This window comes from Schistocerca americana, chromosome 1 (assembly GCF_021461395.2).
Source record: "Schistocerca americana isolate TAMUIC-IGC-003095 chromosome 1, iqSchAmer2.1, whole genome shotgun sequence".
NCBI classification, from domain to species: Eukaryota; Metazoa; Arthropoda; class Insecta; order Orthoptera; family Acrididae; genus Schistocerca; species Schistocerca americana.
In genome coordinates, this window is record NC_060119.1 from 670,646,829 (window position 1) to 670,670,499 (window position 23,671).

Consider the following 23,671-nt stretch of genomic DNA (forward strand, 5'->3'; position numbering starts at 1 on the left):
GGGAGCAAGATCAGGTGAATAAGATGGGTGCTGTATTTTTTAATTACTTGTTCATTTAATTTTTTAGTCTAGTAGAACTCGGGCGGGCGGGCGTTATCTTGGAGTAGCATCATTTCAGGCAGTATTCGTGGTCGTTGTTCTTTGACTGTGTCTACCAGACGCCTCATTTGTTGATAATAAACGTCATCAGTGGTGGTTACACCAAGGGGAAGTAATTCGTAATACAACACATAATTCCTGTTCCACCAGATGGCTAACATTATGTTATGAGTACGTCGCAGGTCTTTTTTACGGGGAGTTGCTGCTTTGTTCGGGCTCAACCATTTCTTTCTTTTCCTTATGTTGGCGTTAAAGACATCATTTATCGTCACCAGTAGCGATACGGGATAGCAATGGTCACCATCTATTGTCACCAGTAGCGATACGGGATAGCAATGGTCAGTGTTGTTCACGAGCCATTTGATGTCGAACAAACAGAGATGCATGTATGAAAACCCGCTGATTTTTATGATTTTGGCTAGAGCATGCTGCACCCATAGATACGATTTCTGAACTTCCCCACTGGATGCAAATGACGCACGACGGTGGAATGAACACATTTGCTCACATCTGCCAGTTATCGAATACTCTGCCGGGAATAATTGTAGATCAATGTATTTAAACGATCTTCTTAAAACTCCAGAAGTTTTCTGAACGCGAAGAGTCACTAATATGAAAATAATCGTCCTTAAAACGAGAAAATAATTTTCTTGCAGTGCTCTGCCCAGTGGCATTATCTAAAAACAGGGTAAAAATGTTTCTGGCTGCCTCCATTGCTGTCACCCCTCTATTGAACTCAAATAAAAGAATATGTCGGAAATGTTCCGGTTTCTCCACTTCGTACTCCATTTTTCAGCGTCCACAGCTCCACTTATTATTTCAAAATGACAAAATGACAATGTGTAAACTCAAATAGCAACAGTGAACTACAAATGAAAAATGACAATTGATAAATAAATCCATATCGATCGGAATACCAACATGAAAAACAAAAACACTAAGCACCAACCTAATAATATCAGTAACACCACCAGTATATGTGATTTATCCTAGTTTCATGAATAAATATAATTAAATTGTTATGTAACTGTGCCACCTAAAAGTAAATTAATTTTTTGGGGGCAGTGTGTCATGAAACATTTTGTAATGCTATTACAATCGCGTGAATTATTAAAGGGTTTGGAATCGTACATTATTTCACGTGAAAACAAGTAGAACTTGATCAGCTTAGTGATTTTGCCACTATGCATCAAATAAATGTCATCTGTCAATAGGACTTGCACTCTGTTCCGTAGAAATTTAATTGTTTGTATAGTTGGCAATAATTTCGGGTGGCGCCATGGACTGATGCAAGTCTTTCTACTGGAGCCACCTCGGCGACTTGAGTCTTCTTAGAGTGCCGCAGTTGTCCATCCGAGGGAAGAAAACTACAGTTGAAAGTGGAATCCGAACAAGCTATTGTGTCTGAAGGCTCCTCACATCGCTGAGAGGTGATGGCTGAAAATCCGTGTTCCGATCTCGCGTTCTCCAGACTTCCATGTACCGAATCCACTGCTTTTTTAAAAGATGTTTCTTCATCGCTCCTCTCCCTTCTTTTTCTTTCCTTTTTCTTCCAGTGGTTTTGCGCGGGTGTCGTATGACACCGTTCAGATTCTGACGATGAGATTTTAAGTCAGTTTTTTTGTTATTACGAAGCGTGACCAGTCCCCGGACAGAATACGCACCGAAATTGTGCCGAGTCTAGACCGCCAGGCTCGATTAGAATATAGATGGTTCATCTATGGATTTTGATGGGTCGAGTTTACGATTATCAATATAGGTTTCATATATGATCGTAGCTTTTGATTGCATTGAATGAGTAGCTTAAATTATTTATACCACCAAGGGACTGCACACTTTTCACATAAATTTCAATCTGATACGTCTACACACTCCTGAGAAACAGGGTTCTTAACAGACTGACAGACAGACAGAAGGACAGACGGATAGCGTACGTTAAACTTTTTTTCTCTAGTGTAATTGAAAATTAACAATTTTCGAATTTTTCCTTTAAATGTACTGTAAAAACTTGCCTATTGCCAAATCTTATGATTCTAGACCAACGGAAAGTGCCCTACTGGTTCTGATGAATGAGTTTGCGAGTATCAAAATATGTGACATAAACGAGCGTTTCTTTTGATTACATTGACTTAGAAGCTTATACCTCATTCACCACCAAGTGACCGTAGGTCTTAGTATCTGACGTACATTTCAACTCGATACCTGTACCGGTTCCTGAGAAAGAGATGTCTTAATAGACGAACCGACAGACAGACAAATGGCCGACGAAGTCATCTTACAAGTGCTTCCTTTTTACCGACTGAGGTACGGAAACCTAAAAAGCATAGATAAAGAGTGTTTTACAATAAATAAAGTAAATTTGTGAATTATTCCATCCACATTTTATTTACCGAGTATCTTATACAGTTTCAACCAAGCATTTCGAAGATGAAGTTTACTACATTCTCCGCATGTAATATTTTTTAAAAATTTCGAGGTTAGTTATTGTAGAATGAGGACTTGTAAGCATAAGAAAGGTCACGAACTAAATAATATCGTTGGACATCCACAGTTCCTATTTTCAGTTGCTAAATATGAAAATGTTAAACCAGGCAGAGATGGAGGGCTCCACCAACGTCATACTTGTATCACAACCAGAAAATATACAGGATAATATTATTAAAATTTTGTGGCACAGGAACTTGATGACCACATCGCTAAAATGATTTTTTATGTATGATCCCAAGATAACATAATATAGCTACAAACGTTTCGGCTACTGTTGTACGCAGCCTTCATCAAGATATCGTCTTTTGATGAATAATTTCAACATTAGTGGCTGAAACGACTGTGTTTTTATCACATCATGAAGCGGTCACACACGAATTATATGTCTAACAGCTCTCCAACAGTAAACCTATCCACAATGATGTGTATCACAGTTGTCGTGCAACGAACAATGTCGGAAAACAAATGCGAGACAGAACTGAACATTACTAAATATTACTTTGGGATCAAGGACTTTGCGAGCCTTACTGTTATCAACAGCGAGTTCTATGAGTCAATGGAAACAAGATATAAAGCACATATCATTGAGATTTGCACATTTGCGCAGCTATTTTCAGTACAATTCAAATAGGAAGATACATGTGAGTAAGAAATTAACTGAAACGTCATTACCGTGTGCCGAGACACAGGAGATCACTAGTACCGTACACCAAAATATTCATAAAATATCTCTGAAGAAGCTCCAAAATTTTGATAGTATTAACTTCTGAGTCGCTAGATCGCGTCGTACTCTTGTACAGGCTTCTTCAATGCTCGATAATTCTGTGTATCTGCTGGGATCTTTTACAAAATTCCGTTGGTGTTCCTGGTTGGCTGAACACTGTTTAAAGGGATTTTTCACTTATAAAATACTATTTTCTCGCGCTTTTCAAGAGAAGTAGAGTTACTGGGCACACGTCTTCAGTCTTGATGGGCTCATCATTGGGTCAATACTGAAAGCAGGTACTGAAAGAGAGGGGGGCTCCAAAATATTATTGTTGTGCCACCTTGATTGTTTTCCGGTAGTTGGTTTTGTTCGTCGCCTGTCGTGACTGGGTCTCTACTCCGTGACAACGGATAACCATGAGGATGGGTGGCGGCAGTCGTCATCTCTATGAAAATTGTACGCATTCTTATTTATTTCAACTGCTACATAGATGTTATTACTACAAATATTACTTTCGCTGAATAGCACTCGTTTGTGATTCAAGTTCATAATCTGATCATAGCATTGTTGGTGATCCGCTAGCTCTGCGCGGCTTTCGTCCTTTTCAACCGATTTTTTTTTATTAACCTTCCAGTTTAGCCGATACATACTTAGCCACAGCAGGTTAGCTCCAGTTTGGAAGGCGTTTTCCGTCCTGTGTTGACTGTACTCCGTATACCATTCCTCCAACGCATTCTGCATATGCGACCGGTTACTCCAGAAATAATCTGTAACCTTACAAAAAGTGAGGGAGGTCCTCGTTCCCTTCTTTGCATTATTATTATTAACGTCTCCCTATTTACGATAAGGTTATCATAGCCGTTGACCATCAATGTTTGCCTAAGGAAAATTACCTCTGATGGCTACCTCGTACTGTCACTAATGCGGAATGCAGGCGAAGATAGCGTCCTCGGAGCGACTTGCTTCTGGGCTGGATGGTGGTGTAAAGAGGCGTCTAAACACCTATTTGTATTGACAGGCTTCATACACTCTCTATGCCCTAGGTTACTGTCAGATCTTCTGCACATCAGCACATCTAGGAAGAGGAGAACGCCTTCACTTTCCGTTACCATGGCGAAGTCGATTTTTGGATGAATGCTGCTAATAAAATCATGAATTCATGAAATTCTTCTCTGTTGTCACTGTGCAACAAATTTGTCATCCACATAGCGAAACCAACAAGACGTATTTAGTTCCGCGTCGCTTGAAGCTATCTGTTTGATGTGCTCCATTGAAATATCAGCTGTAAAGATGAGGACAAAGCGACTCCGTCACACTGTTCTTTAAATACCCCTTTACCCACAGTCCAGTCACATTAATATGACAACCTGTCAAAAGCCTGAATACTCACCTCTTTAAGCGCGAACGCCTGCGAGACGTGCAGGAAGAGAATGACGTCCTGGAATGTATCGACTGGAAAGTGAAGCCGTGCCGACTGCAGTGTCATGACCATCTGCGCTAGGCGCCCTTCGAATCACGCACATACACTGCGAGCCGTGTGACACGTTGCACTGTCCTGATGGTAGACACCACCTTTCCGAAGCCGCATGTAGGGTTGGACATGGTGCACAAGAATTGATGCGTACTTGTGGTGATCGAGTGTGCCTTCCAGAATGTCAAGATCACCCAAGGAATGGCGCGAATAGATTCCACAGACCATAACGCTCCTTCGATTTCTGCAGGGTGTTTGATTTGAAACATTTCGCGCTGTACACGCCAACGGCCATCTGTCCGACGGAGCGTAAAACGTGAATGATCTGAAAAGGCCACCTCATGCCACTCAGTGAACGTCCAGTTACTATATTGGGGCGCCAGTTCCAGCCTTCGTCGCCGATGAACAGGGTCCAGGTGCATGAACCAGGCATCAGCTGCTGAGGCCCAATAAGCGGCAACGTTCTCCGAATGTCGTTGAGGAGACGCTATTGGCAGCCCCCTGGATCATCTGGCCCGTCAGTTGCATATCAGTTGCCCGTCTGTTTGTTCTATAAACATCTCCGCAGCCGTCATTCGCTACTGTTATCTATTGTGAGATAATAAAACGCCTACAGCCGTCCTCATGATTTTATTTATTTTGGTGCAACCAGTTCCGGCGCTTCAATGCGCCATCTTCAGGCTGTAGTTGATGCGGAAGGGATTGACACGATCCCTATATGGCATCAGTGGCCAGTCTAACTTGATACGCATATTATCTGGAAACTTAGGGGTCAGCGCTTTAACAGTCAACTGCAAACTGAATCAGGCTGTAGTTGAAGCGAAAGTGGTTGACACGATCCCTATATACATCGCATCGTCGTCTCAGCAACTCAGCTGGCAGTTGGTGGTTAGAATGCTGACACCTAAGTTTTCAGATAATCTGCGTATGCAGTTATGGTGGCCACTAATGGAACGTGTCAATACCTTCCGCATCAACTACAGCCTGAAGGTGGCGCATTGAAGCGCCGAAACTGGTTGCAACAAATTAAATAAAAGCATAGGGACAGCTGTAGGCATCTTATTTTCTCACGCTAATAAACGGCCCTCGTCCCAACTTACATCCTGTCACAGCTGTTATCTACGGTCCTTGGTTCACCACAGCTTCGTTAGTGCAAGTTTTTCCGTAGCGCCATTTTGCCATGCACGGTATAGTTTAATCACAGCGGCACCGGGTTTCCCAACTTAACCGTTTTGGAACTGCTCCCATCCTTGAGAAAGTCAATGATCACTTGCTTCTGGACGTCAGATAAATCCCTCCGTTTCTGCATTACGACAACGACTGCACTCTTTTCTGCGTCCCCCTGACAAGCTTTCAATAACCTGCACTGCTAGTGCTGCCACATGCCGTCTGCAAGTGGCTATTACACTTTGACTTCGCACATGGATGGTAGCCACATTAATGCGACTGAACTGTGTATTTAAAACAGCTCGACAAAATGTCGACCACATCACATGAACCTGTCAGTGGTGCTCGCGTTCATCATTTAGAGAAAGTTGAACACGTGTTTAACTTAGTCCTCCATATTACAAATACTGTGGGTATTATTTTTTCACTATAGGCCTGTTTATGACAACTCTATACAGCTAACGACTTCTGTAGAATCCTCCTGTAATAACTGCAGAAGTATTAAGCGAAGAAATTTAATTGCCCTAGTTACAGCAGCTACAGGATTTATAGCTAACTGGCCCTGCATTCAAGCAATATCACAAAGAATATCCAACTGTGTGCCTCTTGCAATTCATCTGTTAGCGGCGTTGTATTTCCATTTCATAATATAATCTTGAATACAATTTGTCCTACAGTATCGTAAATTAAATCTGTATGAATACATAGTATTACCTGCAGGAAGAGCTCGGTGAGGTGGCTTGTTTTTTCCAGAAAAGCATGCGGTACCTCCATCAGCTTATTGTGGCTCAAATCCAGCTCCTGTTAGGAGACAGTTAACAATATTAGCAACAGCGTTTTACATGTTAAGACATGTATGGTGCCTGTTACTTTGACGCAATGCACAGAAAAACATATTATAGAATTTTATAATGTAGTACTCTGCAAAACAAATGCACCTGGTGCTGAAAGATTACTGTAATTCCAATTCGTACACAAGCATCCTCTACAGACGTGACACATGATTCGTGGAATGTAATGCTTTACATGACAAGGACTAGTTAAGATAACATTGGTTTCAAGAATGTTGAATCTAGTTTAGCCATGCGAGGGTCCTAATGTCACGGCCTAAATAATTTCTAGGCTGGTGATTTATGCATTAACATATATTTATATTTTCACAATTTAAAATACTTAAGGTGAAGGATAATCTTGCGAAAGAGGTAACCTTAAATAAAGGAGATTCCTGCAGAGGTTGAATTTTGTTTATTGTCTCCTTGACTTCCGGAAAGCGTTCCACACTGTCTTACTGCCTCCTAGTGAAAAAAATTCGCGCGTTTGGAATACCACACCAGGTTTTTCTTTCGAATGATGAGGTCCTAGCATATAGAATGCAGTATGTCGTTCTTAACGTGGCTTCTTGTTATCGGCAGAAGGCCTGGAGCATGGAGGAGGATGCAATGTTCGTTGTCAGATGCCGAACCTGCCCTGTGATCTCTGTTCTGCAATACATTGCTGGGCAAAGCTCCATAAGAAATCCGACATTGGCACAATTTCACAGCAGAATAACGGACTGAGGGGTAAATTGTTTCTTTGTTCATCTTCGCCATTCTGCATATGTAGGCTCCAAGCTTAGTAGACGTTCTCCGTTAAGTGGTGAATGCTGAAACGCCCGTTGCGTCTCATTTCGCCTACGTTCTGTACCGGCGATAAGCGCCGATATTATACGGTTTACTACTATTGGTTGAATACGTAGAAGCATGGTCAGTCTCGCTGGTATTCCGATACAGCTCTGCAAGAACGATTAAATGATATGTATTTCGGTTCGCCTCTGTATGCTATTTTTTTTTTTTTTTTTGGAGGAAACCTTCCTTTTTGAAATCATCATGTACAATGCAAATTACTACGAGATTCGGGGTACACCGAACACAGCTGTTTTTGGAATTGTGTTGTATCACTTCTAATTGAACCTACTGAGTGGTTGCTATAAAATTAGCCTGATGGACTGAGCTCAACAAATACGACTTGTATTAGGCTTTTAACTGATTGAGTCACGAAATTCTTCTATATAAGTTCAAGTATTTTCGTATGAGTGGACAAGTGCACAAATTCTTTAGGTCACATATAACTGGATGAATGTAGAAAGTTGAAATTAACAGTAAAGATGGTCTGCAAAAACGGGGAGAGTCCTCTAGTTTAGGAAGTGTCAAGAATGGTGTCCCACAGGATTCAGTCTTGGGTCCTATATTGTTCATAATATATGTTAGTGATTTGCCACTCTATATTCAAAGCTAGTGCTTTTTGCTGATGATGCAAGAACAGTAATCATACTGAACAAACGAGAATTAGCTGAGGCAATAGTAAATAATGGCTTTAAGAAAGTTACTAAGCGCTTTTCTACAAATGAACTCTCACTAAATCTTGAGAAAACACAGCATATACAGTACTGTACAGTAAATGACATAACACAATTGATAAATATAGACTCTGAACAGAAGTCTGTCGCTAAGGCGGAATATTCAAAATTTCTGGGAGTGTGCACTGATGAGCAGTTGAATTGGGAAAAACACTTTGTTCATCTGAACAGCATTTAGGTTTGGCTACTTACAATATTAGGATTATTGTAAATTTTGGTAATAAACTTACCAGTAAATTAGCCTACTATCCCTATATTCATCCACTGCATTCATATGACATAATATTTTGGGGTAATTCATCGTTAAGAGAAAAAGTATTCAATACACAAAAGTGTGTAATCAGAATAATAGCGTGGGCATACCCAAGAGCACCCTGCAGACCTTTGTCTAATGAACTCTGGATATTCACAGTACCTTCGCAATACACATATTCACTTACGAAATTTATTATTAATAACATATCCCAATTCAAAAACAATAGCAAAGTGCATAGCTACAGCACCAGAAGAAAGGATAATCCTCACTGATCGAAAAAAATGGTTCAAATGGCTCTGAGCACTATGGGACTCAACTGCTGTGGTCATAAGTCCCCTAGAACTTAGAACTACTTAAACCTAACTAACCTAAGGACAGCACACAACACCCAGCCATCACGAGGTAGAGAAAATCCCTGACCCCGCCGGGAATCGAACCCGGGAACCCGGGCGTGGGAAGCGAGAATGCTACCGCACGACCACGATAATCCTCACTGTTCTGGGATAAATCTTTGTCACAGAAAGGAATGAATTTTGCTGCCACAAAAATCTTCGGCCATTAACCAAATACCATGAAAAGCCTGAAAGGTAACCAACCATAATTAAAACACAAATTAAAAGAATTCCTCAATAATAATTCCTTCTACTCAATAGATGACTTTTTAGATTTGAAGTAGTAACTGTAAAAAAAGAAAGAAAAATAACTGTGTACAGAAAACTTGTGTTAAATTCACATGTTACACATTATTACAAAATGTCTCATTCATTATTTTGCAAGTATTATTGAAATGTAATGTAACGTAATGTAGCATGTAATCAGTCCATGCTAAGAAGGTTTGGTAAGATGGTTGTATAGTTGTTTGTGTGTCTTGCACCTCTGTCAGATGTCAAACTTAAGGAAATTTAATAAGTGTACTCCATCATAAAAGGAGTGAGTACAATAAAAATAATAATAATTTCTGTGGCACAGTAGTTAAAGTATCATGTAATCTGAAAAACTTACTGTATTAAAATTGCTGGTCAAATCATAAATTTCACGTTCCATTTATTAAATTTTCAGTCTCTCCATGGCTAACTGATCACATACAGTGGATAGGTAAAATAATGTGAACATTGGGAGTAATGGGATGGTTGTGTTTGATGGTCAACAACGAAGGTCAGGCACGTGTCGCGCTGGACTGTGCGTCTCCAGTACGGACTAGGCATCAGTGCATGATGTTTAAGAGTAGTGCACACTTCGTATTTGCATTCATAGGCCGAGGTCGACGTGCAATGAAAGACCTAACAGAGTTCCAGAGAGGGCAGATTGTGGGGGCCCGATTAGCTGGAGCATTAGTAACCAAGACAGCCAACTTATTGAATGTTTCAAGAGCAACTGTTTCAAAAGTCATGACAGCTACACAAAGCATGGAAAAAAACATCGTGTAAACATAACAGTGGGCGCAAATCAAAACTAAATGTCAGAGATCGTCGTACACTAACACGAATTTTGTGAAAACAATACAAAACTATGGTGGCTAAAGTGACTACAGAGCTCAATAGCCATCTTCGTCCGCCGAGAAACCCATAAAGTGAATATTCACGGAGTAGCTGCTATACCGAAACCATTAGTGACGGCAACCAACACAAATAAGCGTAAAACATGGTGTCAGGAGCATAAATGCTGGACGGCTGATCAGTGGAAACACGTCATATGGTTCGACGAGTCAACGCTTTCGTTGTTTCCAACATCAGGCTGGGTGTATGTCTGGAGAACGCCAAAGAAGAGTACGATCCTGTTTGCTTGTTTCCAACGGTTAAGCGTGGAAGTGAAAGTGTGACGGTGTGGGCAACCATATCGTCGTATTCTGCTGGTCCCATTATTACTCTCAAAGGGCGTGTTACATCCAACAATCATGAGAACGTTTTAGATGATCAGGTGCGCCAGTGATGAAAATGTTGTTTCCCAACAATGATGCCATATTTCAGGACGAATAATGCACCAATTCACGCAGCCAGGACAGCACAATCGTGGTATGAGGAGCATGCAACTGAACTGCAGCGTCTTCCCTGGCCAGCACAGTCCACAAACTTCAACGTTATCGAACCCTTGTGGGCAGTGTTGGAGCACAGACTCCGGAGCACCTTTCCGCCTCGCTTAGAAGAGGTTCTGATCGCAGAGTAGCATAAAATTCCCATGCAGACTATACAATCATTATACGTCAGTATTCGAAGAAGAATCGCAGCTGTATTACGGGCAAATACGGGTCCAACCACTTATCAATAAACCATTTCCAAGTAAGTACAGGTATCTGCATCATTTTGCCTATCCCCTGTATGTTGTCTTGTGTGTCAATAAAAGTTTCGAGTGTGGTACATTTTATGTCATGTATGGTTGTGTACTATCTGGCTGGTAGTCCATCGTTAGAAATAATTCTGTCCAAAATTAGGTTAAATGATAGATAGTGAACTTTTAAATAATTGTCAGAACAATAATTTTGGCCATTGCCTTTTTGATGAGACCAAAACTTGCTTTCTATGAATGAAAATTAGTAATTGTATGTTAATTTCCTTTACTAGAATGACATTTTAAGATGTGTTTACTTTATATTGCCTGCTCTACTCTCTAGTCTTAAGGTCTTTCTGGTAGGTTTTCTACGTATACTGTCTTGGTGAAAGTCTTCAATAACGTTTATCTGGTATAATCAAAGCGACTTCGTCGAAACTATAAAGGCTCTTGATTATTAAGAAATTTTCAGGGTTGTCTGACGTTATTAAACAATTCTGACTTTTCGAACATAGACTATTTTGAAGAACACTAGTAACATAAATTTAAAGCTTTCCTGCCACCTGCATCATGTAGAGGGATGTTGATGTCGTTTAGTGTAATTTTAAAGTAAATATATTTAACTGCGAATATTCCTTAATCGAGTTTATTGGAGATGTAATAATCTTACGGCTTTCATTACTTAAAGCCTGCTTTTTATTGAAGATTGTGTGCTTGTTTGTTTGTTTTTTATTGTGTATTTTCTGTGTCTTTCTTGAACTCCGGATCCGAAAAACTGTTAAACAAATGTTATTTGGTGGAATTCTTTTGCACTGAGTTCAGCTCCACTTTTCAACACGCTCCCTGCCGTTTCACCATGGTAAGCATGATTTTTCAAAAAAATGGTTCAAATGGCTCTGAGCACTATGGGACTCAACTTCCGAGGTCATTAGTCCCCTAGAACTTAGAACTAGTTAAACCTAACTAACCTAAGGACATCATACACATCCATGCCCGAGGCTGGATTCGAACCTGCGACCGTAGCGGTCTCGCGGTTCCAGACTGCAGCGCCTAGAACCGCACGGCCACTTCGGCCGGCCATGATTTTTCGATTTATTTTATTTGGATAACGAAAGAATTCTTCTATGTTACCGTAAAAACAGACCACAGGTGTCTCATCAAGGCCTAGTGGGTTACCCATTGGGACGTCATCAACTTGCTCAGAAAGTTCGTCGTTCATTGGAAGTGACAAGAAGTAAGGAAGTGTCTAAATATAGCAGTCAAAGTCCTTGTGAAAACATCCTCTATTTAAATCATAACTTTGTTAACTTCAGCATCATAATGAACAAATACACTACGTTGATACTCACAAGTCGTTCGCGCACTATTCACAAGTGGAACGGGATCTAGAAGAAGCGACAGTGGTACTACTGTACAATCAGTCACACACTATAATGTGGCGTGCGGAAAACAGACGTGTATAGTATAATTTAAATCAGCTGCAATCTGACGTTAAAGTCCTCAGTTGTGACGTCATCACGACAATATACAGGCCACCACCATAGCGCTTCACTCGCACTGATGATAGAAAATCGCTTCACGTATAGTACACCTATCTGTACAGACTCTTAGCATATCAGAAATGTTCTCTTAATTTTAATTCAATTCAGAGATACATTAATTTCTTTCAAGCTGGTGAAAATTTCTCGTTCATGAAACGTTACATGTCGAAGGGTCTCTGCAGTGTTTCGTATCGCACTAGGTTTGATATTGTTCAGCCTATCAGGATGGGGTTGGTCTCTTTAGTTTTACGAATTCTGTCGGTGATAAACTCGTAGAAAATATGAAGTCTGAAGTCTAGTCTCATTGTCTCTTACAAAAATCACTTAAAAAACGTGAAATATACGTATGGTACTGACGTCTTCACTGTGCAGTGACTCACTGAGAACTGTCTGTCAGGATGCTTCGCGCGGCGGAAGTGGCCACACAGTAGGTGCCGGCAGCACCACGTTCACACAGGTGTTTTGTGGGAGCGGCCTAGCCGCCAGCTGTCATACGCCAACTACTTTAAATTCAACTACAAATTGTAGAGACACAATATTTTCTTTGTGGACTATTTTACGTGAATTTATTTTATAATAAAAAGAGACTTGCGTAGTGTATAAGCTTAAAATATTGATAACTCTGGATTTTTTTGTATTGCTTCCTTCTCTTGTCTCTTCGTTCATTAGCTGTGCTCCTCTTAGCCCATGTGTACGGATGTATGCATTTATGTAAGTTACTCGTATTTTGAATAATAATAAGTACGATCAAATAGACATGTTCCACCGCTCTTATTTATTTCTAACATAAACGCTATGGTTTTTTTTATTTTTTTATTTTTTTAACAGCCTATCATTTGGACGTGTGCCTGTCAGTTTGTTTCACGGTCAGATTTATCCGATTTGGACATGTTTAGCCACCATTTCGGCTATCTCACTGAGATTACTAATAACTGTAGTGGTACATAGAAACCACTCTTCTAGCAAATACGCAGTCTGAAGCACCAGTGCGAATAAGAGTGGTACAGCTGAAATGTTAAAAATTCACGGCAGCAAGTAATGAACCAAGCCAGCTACTTCTAAACCACAATGTTTCGTGTTTTTCATTTTACACTTGATCTGGGTTCTCGTTAGACGATGTGGGTAAATTTATCGCTCGTACATCTCAGGATTCGCCCGCCACACCCTCCCCGCTCCCCTTGAACCATGGACCTTGCTGTTGGTGAGGAGGCTTGCGTGCCTCAGCGATACACTTAGCCGTATCGTTGGTGCAACCACAACGGTGGAGGGGGGAGGTTGCCTGCAGAGGCCAGAAGATGGGCAGCAGCCTTTTCAGTAGATGCAGGAGGAACAGTCTGGATGATTGACGGTCTAGCCTTCTAATATTAACCATAACGGCCTTGCTGTGCTGGTACTGCGAACGGCTGAAAGCAAGGGGAAACTACAGCCGTATTTTTTCCCGAGGGCATGCAGCTTTACTGTATGGTCAAATGATTATGGTTTCCTCTTGGGTAAAATATTCCGGATGTGAAATAGTCCCCAGTCGGGTGTCCTGGCGGGCTCTACACAGGAGGGCGTCGTTATGAGAAGAAACAAAACTGGATTTCTACGGATCGAAGCGTGGAATGTCAGATCCCCTAATTGGGTGGGTAGGTTAGAACATTTAAAAAGGTAAATGGATAAAGTTAGATATAGTGGGAATTAGTGAAGCTCGGTAACAGAAGGAACAAGACTTCTGGACAGGTAAATACAAGGTTATAAGTACAAAATCAAATAGGGATAATGCAGGAGTAAGTTTAATAATGAATAAAAAAAAATGAGCGCGTGTAAGCTACTACGAACAGCATAGTGAACGCATTATTGTAGCCAAGATAGACACGAAGCCCACCACGACCCCAGTAGTACAAGTTTATATGCCAACTAGCTCCGCAGATGATGAAGAGATTGGAGAAATGTATGATGAGATAAAATAGTGAAGGAAATTCAAAATTTAATAGTCATGGGGGACTGGAATTCGGTAGTAAGAAAACGAAGAAAAGGAAAAGTAGTAGGTGAATATGGAATGGCGGTAAGGAATGAAAGAGGAAGCCGCCTGCTAGAATTTTCGCACAAACTTAATCATAGCGAACACTTGATTTAAGCATCATGAAAGAAGGTTGTGTACGTGGAAGAGGCCTGGAGACACCGGAAGGTTTCAGATAGATTATATAATGGCAACACAGAGATTTAGGAACCAGGTTTTAAATTGTAAGACATTTCCAGGGGCAGATGTGGACACTGACCACAATCTATTGCTTATGAACTGTAGATTAAAACTGAAGAAACTGCAAAAAGGTTGGAATTTGAGGAGATGAGACCTGAATAACCTGAAAGAACCAGAGGTTGTAGAGAGTTTCAGAGAGAGCGTTAAAAAAACGATTGGAAAGAACGGGGGAAGGAAATACAGTGGAGGAAGAACGATTGGCTTTGAGAGATGAAAAAATGAAGGCAGCAGAGGATCAAGTAGGTAAAAGGATGAGGGCTGCTAGAAACCCGTGGGTAACAGAAGAGGTACTGAATTTAATTGCTGAGAGGAGAAAATATAAAAATAAGTAAATGAGGCAGGCAAAAAGGAATACAAACGTCTCAAAAATGAGATCGACAGGAAGTGCAGAATGACTAAGCAGGGACGGCTAGAGGACAAATTAAGTATGTAGAGGCATATATCATTAGGGGTAAGACAAAAAAATGGTTCAAATGGCTCTGAGCACTATGGGACACAGCATCTGTGGTCATCAGTCCCCTAGAACTTAGAACTACTTAAACGTAACTAACCTAAGGACATCACACACATCCATGCCCGAGGCAGGATTCGAACCTGCGACCGTAGCAGTCTTGCGGTTCCAGACTGAGCGAGGGGTAAGACAGATACTGCATACAGGAAAATTATAGAGGCCTTTGTAGAAAGAGAACCACTTGTATGAATATGAAGAGCTCAGATGGAAAACCAGTTCTAAGCAATGAAGGGAAAGCAGAAAGGTGGAAGGAGTATATGGTGGGTCTATACAAGAAAGATGTACTTGAGGGCAATATTAGGGAAATGGGAGAGGACGTAAATGATGATGAAATGAGAGACATGATACTGCGTGAAGAATTTGACAGAGCACTGAAAGACCTAAGTCGAAACAAGGTTCCAGGAGTGAACAACATTACATTAGAACTGCTGACAGCCTTGACAAAACTCTGTCATCTGGTGAGCAAGATGTATGAGACATGTGAAATGCCCTCACCCTTCAAGAAGAATATAACATTTCCAATCCCAAAGAAAGCAGGTGTTGACAGGTGCAAAAATTACCGAACTATCGGCTTAATAAGTCACGGTTGTAAACTACTAACATGAATTCTTTAAAGACGAATGGAAAAACTGATAGAAGCCGACCTCGGGGAAGTTCAGTTTGGACTCCGTAGAAATGTTGGAACGCGTGAGGCAATACTGACCCTAGAAAATAGGTTAAGGAAAGACAAACCTGCGTTTCTAGTATTTGTAGGCTTAGAGAAAGCTTTTGACAGTGTCAACTAGAATACTCTTTCAAATTCTGAAGGTGGCAAGGGTAAAACACAGGGAGCGAAATACTATTTACAATTTCTACAGAAAGCAGACGGCAATTATAAGAATCGAGGGGCATGAAAGGGAAGCAGTGATTGGGAAGGGAGTGAGACAGGGTTGTAGCCTATGCCCGATGTTATTCAATCTGTATATTCAGCAAGCAGTAAAGGAAACAAAAGAAAAATTTGGAGTAGGAATTAAAATCCATGAAGAAGAAATAAAAACTTTGACATTTGCCGATGTCATTGTAATTGTGTCAGTTCTGTCGGAGGCAGCAAAGGATCTGGAAGAGCAGTTGAACATGAACAAAAGCAAAACGAGTGTAATGGACTGTAGCCAAATTAAATCAGGTGATAATGAGAGAATCTAATTATGAGATGAGACACTTATGGTAGTAAAAAAAGTTTTGCTATATGGGAAGCAAAATAACTGATGACGGTCGAAGTAGAGAGGATATAAAATGTAGACTGGCAATGACAAGGAAAGCGTTTCTGAAGAAGAGAAATTTTTCAACGTCGAGTATAGATTTAAATGTCATGAAGAGTTTTCTGAAAGTATTTGTGCGTAGTGTAGCCGTGTATTGAAGTGAAACATGGACGTTGAACAGTTTAGAGAAGAGGAAAATAGCATCTTTCGAAATGTGGTGCTACAGAAGAATGTTGAAAATTAGATGGGACGATAGTAAATAATGAGAAGGTACTGAACAGAATTGGGGAGAAGAAGAATTTGTGGCACAACTCGACTAGTAGAAGGGATCGGTTGGTAGGACATGTTCTGAGGCATCAAGGGATCACCAATCTCGTATTGGAGGGCAGTGCGGAGGGTAAAAATCGTAGAGGGAGACCAAGAGATGAATACACTAAACAGATTCAGAAGGATGTAAGTTGCAGTAGGTACTGGGAGATGAAGAAGCTTGCACAGGATAGAGTAGCATGGAGAGCTGCATCAGACCAGTCTGTGGACTGAAGATCACAACAACAACATTTTTCGACTGTGTCTTTTGAACCAGATTTCATTTTAGAGAGGATCCTCCTTGAGAAAAGGACAATTTTTATCTTTTATTTGCCAGACATGTATCGTTAAAAGTTTCAACATCATCAGTTGGTTCATATTATCTTTCTGTAAGAGGGAAAAAATGCTCTCCATTGCTTATACACATATAAATTTGAGTTTTTAAAACAGGACTACAAATTTTAAAAACAGAGAAATTTTTGCATATATACGTTGCTACGAAGTGCTGTGGTTCTCCTGGATTAACATGTATTTTATTGCACTTGTTTTCTTTCACAGTTTGTCATCTGCAACCACGCAGAACTTAATGTAGAACCGTTATTTACTTCGAAATTTTAAGACCATCCTAAACACTCAAAACCACCCTCTTCACACATACACACGCAAATACACAAAGTGGCAGATACACCTCACAAAGATTCAAAACTGACGTCTAGAAAATATTCAACTGTTCACTTGTCTACCAACTTGTTTCTGCAGTTCGCACACAGTAACTTTATGCATCTCTTCACAGTGTTACTAACGGAAAAACAGAAAAAATAACTGAAACGTATTTCCAGCAGACACACACACATGCAATCTTCCACACAGAATTACGTAATGTTGCGAATAATTTAACATTTGCTAGTCTAAAATTCCTAAATAAATAGCTGTTCTATATTAAGTTCTGTATGGATGCAAATGGCAAACTGTGAAAGAAAATACGTGCAATTAAAAGCGTAAAAATCCAGGAAAACTAGAGCGTGTGGTAGCAAAGTGTATATACAAAGCTTCGTCAGTTTTCCACATTTGTAAATACTGTCTTCAAAACTCAAATTTATAAATGTACAAGTAATGAAAAGTGTTTTTCGTATTTTAATCGAAAGGTAAGAAAAGCCTACTGATGATGGTAACAGTTCAAAGAAACATCTTTGGGGAAAAAAAGAAAATTCTGTTTTGGTCAAGGCGACCCTCTCCCAAAACAAGTTTGTTGCTAAGTAAACACCGACGGAACAGCTGATCTTTTAGACCCAGCCCCTCCCGCGGGAGTTTCGAGTCCTTCCTCGGGCATGGGTGTGTGTGTTGTTCTTAGCATAAGTTAGTTTGAGTTAATTGTGTTTAAGTCTAGGGATCGATGACCTAAGTAGTTTGGTCCCTTAGGACTTCACACACATTCGAACATTTTGATCTTTTAGACCGGTTTGTAGGATATAACTTCGATACACGAGGCGGAACGCATTGCCGTTTAGCTACTATGGACTGCAGCTGGTTTACGTACCCGCAGCGAGGTGGCATTGTGTAGCAGCCGGGGCGGCAGGATGTCCAAATGGTTGCGGGAGGCCTGCAGGCGGCGCAGGCTGGAGGCGGTGGACAGAAGGCGGTCTGGGAGCCGCCGCAGCGCATTGTGGGACACGCTCAGCTCCTGCGGGAGGGCAACCACCACCAGTGTCACCACGTGCAAACTGCTCAGGAGCACTTCATCAAAACATGGTTATCATACCGTCACCGACCTTAAAGCAGATTTCTTCAAGTGTAGACTTGTACAAGAAAATCCTAAGAAGACAAGCATGAGCTAAAGTGGAAGTCGGATAAAACACTGAGGTGACAAAAGTAATGGGATAGCAATATGCGCAACACAGTCGGCGGAAGTATCGTGTACAGAAGGTATAAAAGGTCAGGGCATTGGCGGAGTTGTCATTTGTACTCAGGTGACGCATATGGAAAGCTTTCCGCACGATGGGTCTTAACAAACTTTCAACGCAGAATGGTAGATGCAGTTGGACGCAAGGGATATTTCATTCCAAAAAATAGTCAGTAAAAATTCAATATTCCGAGACCCACAATGCCAAGAGAGTGACAAGAATACCAGATTTCAGAATTACCTCCCACCAAGCACAGTGCAGTGGCCGACGGTCTTCATAGAACGACTGAGGGGAACGGTGTTATTGTAGAGTTGCCACTGCTAACAGGCAAGCAACACTGCGTGAAACAAATGCAGAAATCCATGTCAAACATGCGACTGACGTGTGATTTAGGAAAGTGGGGCGAAATATGGCGTTAATGGGCTATGACAGGCGACGGCCGACGCGAGTGCTTTTTCGAACAGTACGACATCGCCTGCAGATGTCATGGGCTCTTGAGCATATCGATTCGACCTTAACCGACTGAAAAACCGTTGCGTCGTCACATGGCCCCTGATTTCAGTTGATAAGAGCTGATGTTAGGGTTAGATTGTGGTGCAGGCCCTACGAAGCCATGTGATCAAGCTATCAGCAACGTATTGCTCAAGCAGGTAGTAGCTCCATAACGGCTGGTTCAAATGGCTCTGAGCACTATGGGACTTAACATCTGTGGTCATCAGTCACCTAGAACCTAGAACTGCTTAAACCGAACTAACCTAAGGACATCACGCACATCCAAGCGCGAGGCAGGATTCGAACCTGCGACCGTAGCGGTCGCGCGGTTCCAGACTGAAGCGCCTAGAACCGCTCGGCCACACCGGCTGGCAGCTCCATAATGATGAGTCTGTCTTTACATGGAGTGGACTGGATCGTCTGGTACAACTGAACACATCATTGACTGGAAATAACCATTTGCAGCTATTCATAACTTCCTGTTCCTACACAACGATGGATTTTTTATGGACGACCATGTGCCATGTCACCTGGCCATAATTGTTGGTTAGAACATTATGGAAAATTCGAGTGAATGATTTAGGCACCCAGATCGCCCAACACGAATCCCATCGGGCATTTACGGGACAGTCGAGAGGTCAGTTCGTACACAAAATGCTGCATCGGCAACACTTTCGCAATTATGGATAGCTATAAAAGCAGCACGGCTCAAAACTTCTGCATGGGACTTCCAACGATTTTCTGAATTCAAACTACGTCGAACTGGTACACCATCCCGGTAAAAAGGAGATCCCACACAACATTAGGAGGTATCTCATGACGTTTGCCACCTCCGTATAAATCTCTCTCCTCTACTGTTCACCCTATATAATTATATCGAAGAATCAATTACAGGGGAAAAAAATACTGCAAAGTGTGAGACTGAAGTTCGCGATGAAATGCTATAAATCATAATATTAGCTGATAGGAGTTCAATGAGCTCAGAGTATGCACTAAAAGCGAGACAAAGAAAGATGAAACTAATGAGGAGCAGCGGAAATGAAACTAGTGTAAATCGTAATATCAAAACTACAGGCCACGCAGTAGCTGAAGTGAAGGTATCCTGCTGCTCTGGAAGTAAAAGACGCACGTTGGATGAATTAAACAGGATCTAAGAAGCAGTCACAGGCACTGCTAGAATAAAGTAGGTCTGCTACTGGCAAACATAACGAGCATTTGTGATGTGGTCCTCGCAGAAGGATCATAAAAATAGATGGACTGATAAGATGGGAAATAAGGAGGTCTTCCATAATATCGATGAGGTAAGGAAAATGTGAAAAACAGTAAGCAGAAGACGGACAGGATGATAGGATAGGCGACGAAACTTTTATAATACTAGAGTCCGTCGTAGGGGAAAAAATGCAACAAAGTAAGAAATAGAAATTTGTCCAACAAATAATTCAAGCCGTTCGTGTACAAGCGTTTCACATACTAGACGAAGTTAAAGTGGATTGTGTCTAATCCATGTATAAACTGATGACCTTATCGCCTGCCACCCTCCGCTCGTACAATAAAGACATAGTAATTTAAAGAAATTTTAATGCACCGTTTAATTTTCAGCTCCAGTAGGACATTGCTTTATTACAGTATCACTTCATTTCAGAGTACTGCACATAAATCTTGTAGAACAACCACACAGTGTCTAACATAGAAGATTTTTACAGTATTAATATTGTAATTTTGAGTAATGCAGTAATCTTTAATGTATTATAATTTGTTAATATTTTTTACAGATTTCATTATGAATGAATATGATTACGTAATTTAAATGCAATACCTAAAAAAAGAATTATGTAATAGCATGTAGTAAACACGCTGGTCTACTCAGGGCGATTTGTTATTGTGAACAGTCAAAGAGTATATTTGAAACAGGGAACATTCACCAAGTTTATATGGGACTCCCAAAGCCGGATTTCGTAAAACGATTTCCCAAACCCGCTTCTGGGTGAACCCATAAACATTTAAAAACGATTCTGGAAATCCGCTTCTAGTTGCCGGTTTTCCAATTCCGCAATAGGTCTTCGCTCCCATTTAAGCGCAAACGGTTTTGAAACGTCCTTCGTTGTCAAGTTACGTCTTGTTTTCAGAATATTTGGTTAATATGGACTTATTGTACAGTGAAGGAGAAGCAGAAATATTAGATTGAGCATGAAGCTGTCAACGTGTAACGTTTAAAAGTGAAGAGAAATAATAGTTGTGTTGACTAAATCAGAAACTAGATTAGCTCTTTTCCAGACGCCATATTTAACTGCACAAGCTAATTCACTTCAGACCTTAACAGGTAGACACGAAAGCGAAAAACGCTTTCCGAATTTCGGTTTTCATCTCTCGGAAGACGTGTCGCATGTAAACGTAGCGGTTGCCGCTGGACGACGACGCCAGGGCAGTTGAGCCTGGCGCGACCTGTTGCGCAGTAGAGGCTGACAGAAGCGCTCAGTTGTAGTGGTTGCTAGCAGCATATGAAGTAAGTTTCCAAAATAGAAGAACCGTATGTTATGGCCTGGCATAATTACAGCGTTTACTGGGCACAGTGTGCAAAAGCATGAAAAGTGGTAAATATGACAGAAAAGCACTGCGGACCAAAAATTCTTTACTGCAAAGCGAAGCTAAGACGAGCACGTTATCATGTACTGTTAGCGATTATTATCGCATGCAGTACCAGCAGCCACTCACTGAAGTAAGACCAGACCAACTTTAATATTTAGAAGTGTATCAAGGCTAGCCAGAGTACTAGTTTCATTTTGTGAATAATTACCAGCTTAATATTAACGGTGTGCTACAAGTGTTTACGAAGTTGGGCTCTATCCCGCCCTTACTAATTAAAACCTAGTGTCAATGCTGATGATAAAAATATGATTGCTGAGCTAAATTAATTTTGATAATTTGTATAAAAAATTGAAATTTACCGAAAGTTAAAAACTAACTGAGACTGAATAGTTAAGGTTAACGGACTTTTTTGTTCAGGAAATCTTCACCTAAAAACCAGCATTAATATTCAGATTATGAAAAAGTAATTTCAGCGAGCTTTTAAAGATTGTTGTAGATCAGAATGATTAATTTCCGCTGTCATTTCCAGAATACGTAACAGTGTTATGCAAAAGTCAGTTAGTAGTTATTTAGTGAAAGTTACCCGCTCATAAGAGATATTTTGCTTTACAGAAAATACTCATTTAAGATCAGTTGAGGTGTAGAAGTATTACCAGTAGGCTTACAGTAAGCTGGGTGAAGCTGTTTATTACGCAAACTGAGTGCCAAACAATTAGCAATCAAGTGCGTATGCTTAGCACAGTCTGCTTTACTGATTCCACTATTAGAGTTATTTGCTATTTCTGACAGCGATTTCGAATCTGAATTGTAGTCAGTGTCACTGTGCCCATTTCCACCTGAATGTCTTGCACTTACTATTGCGTAAATACTTTTCTAAATTGATTAACAACCATACAATTTTGTTCGCAAATACCGTTAGCTAAAAATGTCGTGTGCCTAGGGCCTCCCGTCGGGTAGACCGTTCGCCGGGTGCAAGTGTTTAGATTTGACGCCACTTCGGCGACTTTCGCGTCGATGGGGATGAAATGATGGTAATAGGACAACACAACACCCAGTCCTTGAGCGGCGAAAATCTCCGACCCAGCCGGGCCCTTACAATTGACATTGTGTCGCCCTGACCACTCAGCTATCGGGGCGGACCGCTGTTAGCTGGTGATTGTTTTCTACAAAAAAAATGTTTCAAATGGCCATTAGCACTATGGGACTTAACTTCTGAGGTCATCAGCCCCCTAGAACTTAGAACTACTTAAACCTAACTAACCTAAGGACATCACACATATCCATGCCCGAGGCAGGATTCGAACCTGCGACCGCAGCGGTCACGCGGTTCCATACTGTAGCGCCTCTAACCGCTCGGCCACCCCGGCCGGTGATCGTTTTCTACAACCATTGCAATCTACAATAAAAAATCTTTAACAGCATTACCTGAGATTTCACCAAATACTATGCCTTTTTTTGTCATTTGTCAAAATTCTTTCGACGTTGCTGCGTAGAAATAGTCGCGCAATAACGATTCGGCTACAGCTTATTCTAATATTTTTTTTCATTTAATTTCTTCTTCGGAACCGACGATTTTTCACCAAATACCAGGGCATCAGGAACACATGTCATCAATTACGTTAATTATTCAAAATTTTAGGTCCGTTATAATCTGAAGACTGTCCAGGGATATCAGAACTAGTCGTACGGTAAAAATAACACTGCTAAATGTGAGTACGACTCATGCACAAGGTTCCGTACAAACTTAACTGTATACCTAGACCGTTCATCCATCCCGGGATTCGAGAATTCGACGATTTTCGCCTGTTATCGATATTTATACTGGCAAGATATCTACGCTTATATATCCGTACATATTCCGCAAGGCACAATACTGTGCGTGGCGGAGCGTACACTGTACAACCACTAGTCGTTTCCTTTCCTGTTCCAACCGCAAACTGACCGAGGGAAGCAAGACTATCTACAAGCTTCCACACGAGCTCTAATTGCCCTTATCTTATCTTCGTGT

The 23,671-nt window shown here is 40.9% G+C and overlaps 1 protein-coding gene across 2 annotated transcripts in view; it reads right to left on the reverse strand.

Moving 5' to 3' along the window:
- Nucleotides 1-23,671, reverse strand: part of LOC124544673 (prolargin-like) — a 67,105-nt gene that overhangs the window by 37,814 nt on the left and 5,620 nt on the right. Inside the window, exons 2-3 of one of the 2 annotated variants that reach the window (XM_047123300.1) lie at nt 18,222-18,365; nt 6,645-6,731 (exon numbers count right to left, since the gene is read on the reverse strand). In XM_047123300.1, the coding sequence (XP_046979256.1) occupies nt 6,645-6,731; nt 18,222-18,365 (231 nt within the window). The remainder of the gene's footprint in view (nt 1-6,644; nt 6,732-18,221; nt 18,366-23,671) is intronic. The other variant, XM_047123309.1, reaches the window with a different exon arrangement.